The sequence below is a fragment of the Harpia harpyja genome, chromosome 17, assembly GCF_026419915.1.
Source record: "Harpia harpyja isolate bHarHar1 chromosome 17, bHarHar1 primary haplotype, whole genome shotgun sequence".
NCBI classification, from domain to species: domain Eukaryota; kingdom Metazoa; phylum Chordata; class Aves; order Accipitriformes; family Accipitridae; genus Harpia; species Harpia harpyja.
In genome coordinates, this window is record NC_068956.1 from 26,479,167 (window position 1) to 26,490,674 (window position 11,508).

General features: G+C 35.5%; 1 protein-coding gene across 1 annotated transcript in view; it reads left to right on the plus strand.

Annotated features, from left to right (window-relative positions):
- The window catches only part of B3GLCT (beta 3-glucosyltransferase), a 68,873-nt gene extending 57,887 nt beyond the window's left edge, over positions 1 to 10,986 (plus strand). The window contains exons 11-15 of the mRNA XM_052812839.1: positions 224 to 337; positions 2,352 to 2,451; positions 3,428 to 3,547; positions 5,804 to 5,948; positions 9,327 to 10,986. Coding sequence (XP_052668799.1) covers positions 224 to 337; positions 2,352 to 2,451; positions 3,428 to 3,547; positions 5,804 to 5,948; positions 9,327 to 9,494 — 647 coding nt within the window. The 3' untranslated portion in view covers positions 9,495 to 10,986. The remainder of the gene's footprint in view (positions 1 to 223; positions 338 to 2,351; positions 2,452 to 3,427; positions 3,548 to 5,803; positions 5,949 to 9,326) is intronic.
- The last annotated feature ends 522 nt before the right edge of the window (positions 10,987 to 11,508 follow it).

Genomic DNA, 11,508 nt, shown 5'->3' on the forward strand with positions numbered 1-11,508 from the left:
AAAACTGCCCTGACTGTCTTTCATAAAAATGTAAAATTGTTTCTCTCTAAATATTGTAGGAAAGAAAAAAGAATGAACATTTAGAACCATGATGCTGTATTTGAAACAGCTTTTTCATTACCATGCAAAGGAATATGTCAGTTAACAAGGTGCATAAATGCTTTGATCAAGTACTTATTTTAATCAAGTTACTTGTGTTTCAATGTCAACGATTGTTTTGCAGTACCAGTTGTAAAGCAGACTTGGGAAAGAGAAGCTGCCCTTATTGAATACTACAGTGATTATGCAGACATCTCCATCCCTACTATAGATTTAGGCATACCTAATACTGACAGAGGTGAGCTATTGACCGTTGTTGTCAAGTTTGGCACAAATAACTGTGTAAATTCAGTAAGGTTTATGGATGATATGTGTATTTTGTGTATAGTACGTAATTTAGAAATTCTGTGTTTCTGTAGCATATTTGTGCAGCACAGGAAATGGATGGAGAATACAGTTCGCCTGTGTAGGTAGAATGTTCTTTTTAGTGGAAACCTAAATAATGTGACTATGAAAGCATGGTACACTGATATACTCCAAGAGACAAAAATTGGTGTTATTACTCGGGGTAAGAGTAGTAACTGCTGAGTTATTGACGATTTTGAGTAAGATCATCAATAGTAGGAGAAGTCATAGATTTATTTCAAAAGACGTCAGACAGTGCCAACTGGTTACTGAGCATGAACTAGTTGCCATGTGGTATTCAAATATTACATGCTTGTGCCTAGTATGTCTTGATTTAGGCACAAAAACTTAATGTTAAGATTGGAAGATCTTTTTATGACAAATAATGTGGTTTTAAATTAATTTACTTTGTGTTTGAATAGAAAAAGGCTATGGATATGATGGCCTCCATGACGCTATTTTAGGGTTTTTTCTTTCATTTGATCTATTGTTCTTAGGCTTATAGTCTCTGCCACAGGCTATTACTCACCTTCTGAATTAGAGCTGTCCAGGCTATGGCCTATTAGCTTTATCTGGCCACTAGGTCAGTTGTTCTGATCTCTGGATCATTTGCAGCTTTCCAGCTGCCCTATTTTTTTGTCCCCCACAGGGTCTATTAGAGGCAGAGAGAGACTAGGCAGGGATTTCCATTTGCACAGCTGCAGCGTGACATGTGCAACCAGTGAGTGTTTTCAGGAGGTAGCAGACCTGCTGGGCACGCGTGGATCATCCGTAGAAGCCGTGCCCAGTAGTTCGGTCACACCAGGGGAGAAGGGACCTTCCAAGTCTGGCCTTTGAGCATTGCTGTGGGGAGCAGTGGGACCTGTGGGCTGCTGGCATTCTAAACGAAACAAATTCTGCTGAGTTTCCTCTAATGCTATTTTTGTCAATCTTTCATGATGGAATATAATATAGAAATCTTGGTTTTAATTTTGCAAATGTTCATTTATCAGTCTGCATTAAGTTCATGGTTTCACAAAATCAGCAAAGCCAGGACTTCCTTCATTTCTTAAGCATAGAGTTACTGCATTTTCTCAAAAAATATCTTAACTGGAAGTAGCTTCAAATATAGTATCCTATCCTTATTTTTTAATGATTTTTTTAGTAATTGGAATATTGATAGCGATAATTGCTTTAGACAATCGACTGTAATCTAGATGAATAAAGACTGTTTAGATTTTTTTCCAAGATCTAAAGAAAATTCAGCAGAAGTCTGGAATGTCTTGTTTCTCTTGTCCTGCTCATTCTGAACAAGGGTGTTTCACTTCTCAACTCCTAGTAAAGGGTGTTTTACCTCTCAGCTTCATTATACTCTTGTGATAAATGTTAAGACCTTTCCTTGGAGGAAGTTACTAGGACCTGAGTTGCCGGTGATGAGTACGGTAGATTAATGTAGACTTAAATATTTATATAAAAGCAATGGACCTGTCTGATGGATCATTAAATCCCATGAAAATATCTTGGAGTATTTTGCAGAACATGTTTCTATCATAGTCTCCTCATTTTACGGCTTTTGAAATTAAGAGTAGCAGTTTGTCCAGTATTGACCAACAGCTTAACAGGATGGCTGGAATAAAGCTTATTTTTCAGGTTTCCATAATTCAAAGAATTTCCATACTTCAACAACCTTCAAAAGTACGTTCCTGCTTAGAAAGCAGTGGTTGCGTTGGAACAATTTGTACAAATACCATTCAGCTCAACAAAGGATGTAATTTAAACTTGCATCGCAAATATTTTGCCAGTCATTTCCAAAATGTTTTGCGTAGTGCAGTAAAATATTTATTTAATTCATGAATAATTGTTTATTACAAAATGTCATTTTATTTAAATGTATATTCTGTTATATGCTGTATATTCTCTTCCTTTAGGTCACTGTGGGAAAACTTTTGCCATTTTGGAAAGGTTTTTGAATCATAGCTCTCCCAGAACTCCTTGGTTAGTCATAGTGGATGATGACACACTGATAAGGTATACATTGCAATACTTCAGGAATTACCACTGTTCATGTCAATAGGAGTTCTAGCAATATTTGTCTCTTCTCTATTTAAGAGATGCAGCTGTTTTATTAGTTATGTAGCTTTATATTCCTTTAAGGAAAAAAATTGTCACTTTCCTTCAGCATTCCTTGACTGTTACTAAAAACCATGTAATCTTGTAACTTGATAAACACTATGCATATTAGTGTTACTATGTAATCATATAGTCTGAATATGATTACACATTGTGATTCTTCAGTGTAGGTATGTCTGAGCTGATTGGTTTTCGTCATTTGCTAATACACTTTCTAAGATGTATTCCTCACATAAATATACCAGAAGAAAGGTTCCATAAGCTAGGGTCAGTTGTCAGAGCCACCCAGAACGGTGTCCAGGGGCTTGCCTTTGTTAAAAAATTAGATCCTATTCACATGAACACTGACACCTGCAGTATAAGCAAAATGAGGCACAGTGATCAACCAGCAGGATCACATCATCATGAACATGACAATAAGTGGTTCAAGACAACACTTTATATTAAACCATGTGACAGAAGAAGAATTTGGAAGAGGCTATAACGGTAGATAATGGAGTATTCATATAATCTAACTTTTTGTTTTTCAATTCCCGGGGAGAAAAGATCATTTGCAAAGATCTTACCATTGTTTGGAAAAAATAATTTCATGTTTTCTCTGAGATGAGGCTCAGTTTTGCTGAGAAACTTTGCCTGCTTCAGAAAAATATTTTAAGCTAATTGATTTGACCAAATTCAGCAGTCATATCTCATAGTAAATAACCCATCATAGCTTTCTGTTTTAACAGTTTGTATCTCTGATTTTTGTAGAATTTCTGAATTTATCCTATCTTTTTGTGCTATTTACTAGAATGCCATTTAGGCTAGCAATGTCTGTTTCAAAATTAATGTCTACTTTTTTTTTTTTTTTTTTTAATGGATTTTCATATTATAGTATCTTCAGACTCCGAAGATTGCTCAGCTGCTACGACCCAAATGAACCAGTATTTCTTGGAGAGCGTTATGGTTATGGCTTGGGAACGGGAGGATATAGTTATATCACTGGTGGAGGAGGGTAATTTATTTAAACTCCTACTGAGATCTACATCAGTCCCTGCTTTGAGTGCAGGTGTTTTGAATTACAACAGAAATCAGTTTCAGCAGAAACAATGATGTTTCCTAATATGATTAAAATGTAACGATGCTCAAAGACCCAAATGTCCTAACTAGTAAGAAGTTGTGCTGCCCATTGGGAACAGATTTGTAGAGCAAAACAGTTGGTGCTGAGGACCACGCATGTTTCAGAAGGGGTTATTTCGGCTTGACTGCTCCTGTGAAGTGAGTGCCTATTATCAGTTATCTGCACCACATGTTCTCCTGATACACATCATGCAGCCTTGTTTCATCTGATAGAATTCATTCTGCATACTCAGAGACCATCTTACAATGTGATTCAAAGTGTAGTAAGCAGAGACAATTGGGATAGTTGCTTAAAAAAATACCCTCATGATCTGAATTGTTGTGGAGTTTGCAGGAGAACCCAAAGCAGCACACCTGGGGATACAGATTGCCGCAATGAAAATACTTGTTCCTGTTCTCTTTCTTTGTCCAAGCACGGAGAAAAATGATAGTGATTCTCCTGTTTTTGAACTTCATGTGATGATTTATGGAGAGGTGGCTGAACAAGGAGTTTGATGTTCTTGATGTCCTGGAAAATAGTTTCTCATAGAAAGAGATCATTGTGGGTTATCTCATGCATGAGACACATGGGTCCCTGTGATCGTGTGGAAAATTTGGTTTAAATTAGCATGCATATGAACTTTCAGGTTGGCTCATATTGCAGTAAGAACAATCTTAAGACTCTGATCTGTCCTTCTTGTGTGTTTAAAGCAAGTAGCGTGGATGTCTGAATGTCCTTAGTTTCTTTCTCTGTGAAAAGTAGTGGCTATAATAACTTCCTAGATTCTTATCCATCCATGAGTAAGTAAAAATCAATTGACTGGCATTCTCATTGTTTTGCATAGTTGCATAAGGTCTTACTTAAGTAGCGTTTATGCTTGAGTTAAGAAACAAACCTCCTACTGGTGCTGGTATATTTGTTGGTTACCAGTCCTATACTTCTATATCTTTTTAGTGTTTATCTCTTAGTTTCTATTCTGTCATCTAGATGTCAAAATTTGGGGGTTATTTTCATTCTCAGGTTTGAACAGATAGAGGTACAGATCACCCACCTTGCTCCATACCCTGATTTTGAGAAGGTTCATTGTAAGAGAAGAATTCTATATGACTGAAGGGACACAGTCCAGATAATCAACTAGCATATATATTCCCCAAATGTGTGCAATTTATGTCACACCTGTGTAGCAACACATGCTGGTCACAAGTCCCAACTCTTCCCCTCTCTACACCCCCAAGGCTCTAGCTTATCATTCCTTTTGTGTTTGATCTGAGCACTGAGATACAACTTCCTATTGCGCTCTCCATTTTTTTTCTATGATACATGCAGTCTTCAAAGTTGCAATGATAGTGATGGAATCTTCTACAGCTTTAATCTGACAATATTCTAAGGTCAGTCTTTTTGCCTTAGGATTCAGTATTTTGTAGAAGTTTTGCCGTGTACCAGTGTCAAGTGAAGGATTGTCATATAGTGAATGAACTCATGAAGCCATGTAGCAATTTCAGAGTGTGAGTCTTTTTCATATAACTTTTAGCTAGAGTACCCTGTATTTTGATTGGACTGGGTGGATGATGTAACTTCAGAAAAGGCAGCTATGGAATACTAAACAAGAGTATATTCCCTCAGCTGTTGAATTTAAGACATCATCATGTTTCTGGTCTATTGCAGGCTTATTTTAGTGATAATGATCTAGCAGCTCCAGGCTATGGTTGATACTTAGATGAGCAAGAAAGTTAGGATGAACAGATGAGCCTTGCAGTGGCTTCAAGGGACATTTTTCATTTATGGAGAGAACTGTATAACAGTGGATGCAAGGAATGACAGTTCAGGTTTAGAGTTCTTTTCATTTAATTGCTACATGACAACTAACTGGACAATACATTTGAGTAATACAGAGGAGAATATCCCTTTAAAGTCCTGGCCAAATTTAGGAGGAGTTATCAGCTGTGGTGAAAATGGTGGCTAGCTAAGTAATTGTTGGATTAACAACAATTGGCATAATTAATTTTCATTATATTTATATATATATACATATATACACACACACGTTATATTTATATATATATTTCATTATAAGCAATATTTCTTAATTACAGTCATTTGGCTTCTCTAGTAGTTATTGTCTTATACATTTCATTTGCTTTTTTTATTCAGGATGGTTTTCAGCAGAATAGCTGTTCAGAAACTACTTGCTAGTAAATGCCGGTGTTACAGCATGGACGCGCCTGATGATATGGTCCTTGGGATGTGTTTCAGTGGCTTAGGAATCCCTATCACACATAGTCCACTTTTCCATCAGGTCAGAGAGTTATTTTTACTAGTATTTAAAATGTATTTCATTCTTTTAAGTATACACATAAAACAGTACTTACAAATGTTGCAAACTCGATCAGTGTGTAATAGTGATAACCAGGATGCTGCTGCTGTACCTTATTTCTCTCCAGAACAAGTTTGATCAAGCAAATAAGAATATTCTCAAAGCATGGATTACTACAATGCTTTAATAGTTTATAAGATATTTCAGTTACCTTATGACTACGTTTTATAAAAAATGCATTTTATAAAAAATGCAGTCAGAGGTAGGAAGTTTGAAAAACAAATAGAATTAGGAGTCACATGCTTTGAATATTTGTGATATGTCCTCTAAGAAAATTTAAAAAAAACACACCACACAATACTTTTTTCTTCAGGTAATGGAGAACTGACTGTGAAATTTTTCAGTAAATTTCTCTTTTCTACTTATCCAATTTTTCTATTGATTCAGTGTTCACTATTCTGAAATATCTCATTAGTGAAGATATAAAATGTAAAAGTATTCCCAGAACTGTTGCTTTTCTGGTGGATTCTTAAGAATGGTATAAATATGATAAATTGCCCTATGCTAGCAAAATGGAAAAAGAGGTCACAAAACATAATTTTCTTGTGAGTATATTCTCCAGTTTCGGAGAAGTGGGTTGGAGTAGATTTGAATCTTGTTTCTGTTTTTCAGACTGTTTAACAATCTAACTGTAGTGTCACAGTGGAAAACACAATGCATTGAGTCCCAGAGAGATTGGCTGCCTCGTAAACCAAATAAACTCTTTACCTTCCTCCCATGGCATTAAAGAGAAGAAGCACTTATGATTTTTCCCAAACAGTGCACAACTTTTTTAAAAATCAGCATTTAAATCGGTATAGTGTTTGATGTTTTTCAGGTGTTAATCTACTTCAAAAACTGGGAAGATCTGTGTATCTGAGTATGAACTGAGATTAAGATAGTAGGCTACTTGAAAATTAGTAAATTGCCATGTAATTCAAAGCAGCTGTGAGTAGGGGGAAAAATTTGCTGTTTCAATTACCAGTTTTTCTTATATTAAGATTCTCTTTCTGATTACATTTACTATTTAGAGAAATGGGAAGACTGAGAACACACTATTCAATATTTCAATTTCTTGTCCATATACAAAAATTGTATCTGTTTACTTTCCAGTTTTGTTTATCACCACTTACTCCTTTCAGTATAGAAAGCAAGTAATGCATCTTATAAGATCAACAGTTATTGAATAATTTGTGCTTGCACAGGTGTTCTTTAGAAAAATCAAAACAGCTAATTAAAGGAGAATCTGAAAGAACAGAACTAATTTTACACATTTGTAGAAATGGCCCTTATACAACAAAACAAAGCACCTCCTTGTAATCCTTAATGGTGTGCATTTGATACTGAACCACTTTGAAAGTGAAATCCTAGCAGTTTGATTTTCCACACAGAAAATTACACTTGAACTGTAATTCATCTTTACTGTTGCTTATAACAAATTCTAATTTAACATACCTTGAACCAAAAGTAACCCTGGGGTGAAAACTACTGAGCAAAAATTGAGCGTGCTTTCTCTACAAATTCCGCTATTATGCAACAAATATTTTAAATTGAAAAAAACAAAATTGGATTTTCTGTCAACCAGAAAATTATTTTTAAAGACTTGACTGAAATATTATGATGTACAATGTTTCTTGAAGTACATGAATCCAAAATTGTACTGAGTATATATTATGAAACAGAAGCAAGGTTACCTTCATCCTTAGAGTGTCTATGATGTAACAGTGTTTGCTCACTCTTACTGATTTCCTGTTTGCTTCATGCTAAGGTAGATACGGATTCTGCAACCTTCAAAAACCGGAGGCTTTTGACATGATGAGACTCTTAAAGAGAACAGGAACCTTCCCATGTTGAGTAGCAGCCAGGATTGTGGTCTTAAAATATAAAATCTGGGCAAGAGCAAAGTATTTGGCTTTTGTAGAATAGCAAATACAAATTCTAGCACAAAAAAAGCACAAAGATTACAATAATTGATTCCACAAAATGTAAGGAAGAAGAAATTCAGGGAATTTGTATCTTAAGGTCAGCCACCTATAAAGCAGTATGATTCTTAGAGAGCAATGTAATAAAAACGATAGTTATTAGAGCAGATCTCGTTCTTTTAGAATTATCAAACCACCACAATTTTGTCTATAGCTCAATAAAAAGCTGATTGATTTTCAAAGAGCAAAAATCTTCAGTCTTGGATCTAAAACCTGTCTCTATCCAAATTAAATTTTTCAGGTTTTTGAAACCTAAATGCTCATTAAAGTTTTTTTCAAAAGTCTTGAGGGAGATAGGCTCCCTCTTGATTTCTCCAGAGGAATTTTTAAAAATAAGCACTCTGTGGTTTAAATATCAAAATAAAAAAAACCAGCAACAACACATATTCATATTTTTTAATGTCAAATTCTGTTGCCTAATTTTATGACTGGAGTGTATACGGAACTGCATGAAGAACACAGCATATAGAATTCATTAATACCGCCATAAGTAGGTGAAGCGTGCACAATTAAATCAGTTACTAGCTTAGGCATCAAATCAGTGATTCAGTATCCAAATCACTCAATTTTCTTCTTGTGTTTTACATCTAGAAAAAAATAAATGTGTGCCTTTCATGCATTTCTCTTTGCAAAAACTCATGGCAAAATCTAGTTATTTTACCAGGGACCACTACAGGTGGGGCCTTTTTATATAATGATGTGCTGACATACCATTAACCTGTCAGAGGAAGTGAAACATGCTTGGTGCATTACGAAGTCAGCTGCATCATGTAGCTGTGTTGTAATTCTGTCTCTTTTGATATAATCTGATAAAGAATAACAATGCAGTTTTCCGGCATCACAATATTTCCTGCATTTGGTAACCTTTCCCCATCATAAAACTTCATATATTTTGGCTGCTTATGGCCTTAGAAGGATCCTACAATCACATTGGCAGTGCTGGCAACTCTTATTAAGAGGAGAAGCAAGAGAGTACTACTTAAAATCTTTTTGTCATTATTGAACCAAAACTGTATATTTAAAAAGATGCAATACACACCACACTGTTTATCACTTGCTTTCATAGATGGTGACCATTTCATCCTGAGAAATGGGGTATGTTTAATATCAGTGTACTTCATAGCATGATCACTGCAGCGCGAGTTGAAGTTCTAAACTAATGCCTGTCAATTGATATAATAGAATGATGTAAAAACCCCTTTGTTATCATCTTGTATATTTTGTCAATGCCACATTGCTTCGTTATCATGCAGAGGCCATTGAACGGTGATACTTTCTTGTTCTAAAATTATGCTTCATCACTGAGTACTACTGGGTTTGGTTTACTCTTCCATCTTAGGCAAGGCCAATGGACTACCCAAAAGGCTACCTTTCTCATCAAATTCCAGTATCGTTTCACAAGCATTGGAATATTGATCCGGTGAAGGTATATTTCACATGGCTGGCACCAAACACAGAAGAGTCACTTAATGGAAAGAAAGCTGGATATAACAGAGAGGATTTATAAGCAGTAGAAGAATGTAAGTGTTGAGTAATGTACTGCAGATGAGAGGCAGTTACTACTGTGATTTTTGTGTTGTTCTCACATTGTTCATCTGTTCGTGACATAGAAGACAATGTTTTGTTCCTGTTATGTTCCTTCAGAGCAATGGAAGAAGGCACCTAATTGACTTTTGGATTCTTTTGTTAAACTTGGTTTCTTTTTAAGATGTTTTGGGGCTTTGTATACCAATGAACTTGACACACATTTAAAATGTCTCATACAACTTCATCTGTGTTCTGGTTTGGACTTCAAGTCAGACAGCATCAATTTACATTTCCTTCCTTTGTTCTCTCAAAAGCCGAAGTTATATATTTGGGCACCTAATATTGAACGTGTGTTGAACATCTATTGAACGCCATCTCTCATTGACCCACAGAAGACAGTTCTCTAAACTGTTCTGGAATAGGTTCTTGATAGATCAGAGAGGAGACATGGCTTTGTTTCTGCGACCAGGAGCTAGATTGTGTGAAGGCTATGTTCCTTTATACTCATTTCAAATAGAAGTATTGTCGTTTCCTGGGATAGAGGGACCAAGCGTGAAGCACTGTTACACCTTTTAAGTTTATTAGCATTTATGAGGAATGTCATGTTCAAAATCGAAAAAAAGGTTAAGGACAGGTATTTCTGAAGTGGCCACGGGAGGTCACTGTGGCTCCTTTAGAAACCTAAGTCACTGTGTATCTATTTGGCAAGTATAAATGTGACTTAAGGATTTTTGCAGAACTAACACTTCAGTATTTCTGATGTGTGCATTTCAGTAGTATATGGATGCCAGCTTTAAAAAGTTTGTAGTATTCCTAATTTATATCATCAAGATAAGTAATTTTATGCACACAACATGTAAAGAGTGATTCATATTTAAAATGTTCTTGATTTTTTTTCTTTGAGTAATTCAGTTTTGTAAAAATGTTTGTACAAAAACTGGCTTTAGTATGTTCTAAACTAATTTTTATATTGTAAAACTGCTCCTTTTAAGATGACAGTATATGGCACTTGTATGCTGTTACTTAACTTTGCTTGCTGTATTGTAACCAAATACAGGGTCTTAAAGCCATACTGCTGAAGTAATTTGTGTTTTGTTTTCTTTTAGTAGGTTAAGAATTGATTCCCCTCCAAAGTAATGCAATACTTGCTCTTAAGTCAAAGCAGGGGAGCCATTGATTCCTGTTTTAGTAATTGCTGAAGTTGTATAAACATTTGTTTGTGAATATAGCTTGTGGAATTTTAAGTATTTGAATAGCAAGCATACATATCCATAATAGATTCAAATTCTGATTAAATAGGAGCAACCCATGTTATGTCTTTTTTCTTTTTAATTCCCACTATCAGTGCCTTAAACAGTAGACATTTTACTGATACCAGGACTATCTTCTCTGGTACCATGGGTGAATTGTTAATTATGTTTACTGTTTGGAACTGTGAGAGCTGAAAGCTGAATAAAAGCATTCTTCTTTAACCTTTTGTGCCTTCTTCCTCTTTGCAAACCAAGTACAGGATTATTTAAGCACCTGTGTCATAATTTTATCGCCTGAGTAGTATTCTATGGTCAGTTGTACCAAAAGGCAGCTTAAACTTTTTTTTTTTTTTCATATTCTGTACTGACATGCTTCCCCAGATTAGGTTAATTTTCAAGTCTCTAGTTTTGTGCAAATGAAAAATGATGTTGCAATGGACACCTCATGTGTTTGGGAATCTTGATACTATCACAAAATGTCATTATCAAATTCTCCAGAGGTCTTGCAACACAGTCCAATCACTTCCAACTTCAAACTGGTCATATTTCACATCTCCTTGGGCCCTGTGGAGGTAGAATAGGTTAGGCAAAGACAATTAGCTTTGGGTCCATGCTGTGTTGCACTTGTAGGCTTCTGTCTTTAAATTTAGAGATTGGGAGCCATCGACTCATTCATTGCTTGCTTACTCAGACTTTTACTTCTGGTCTGACAAATGTAATAGTAGCTGTCTTAAAGTCCACCTT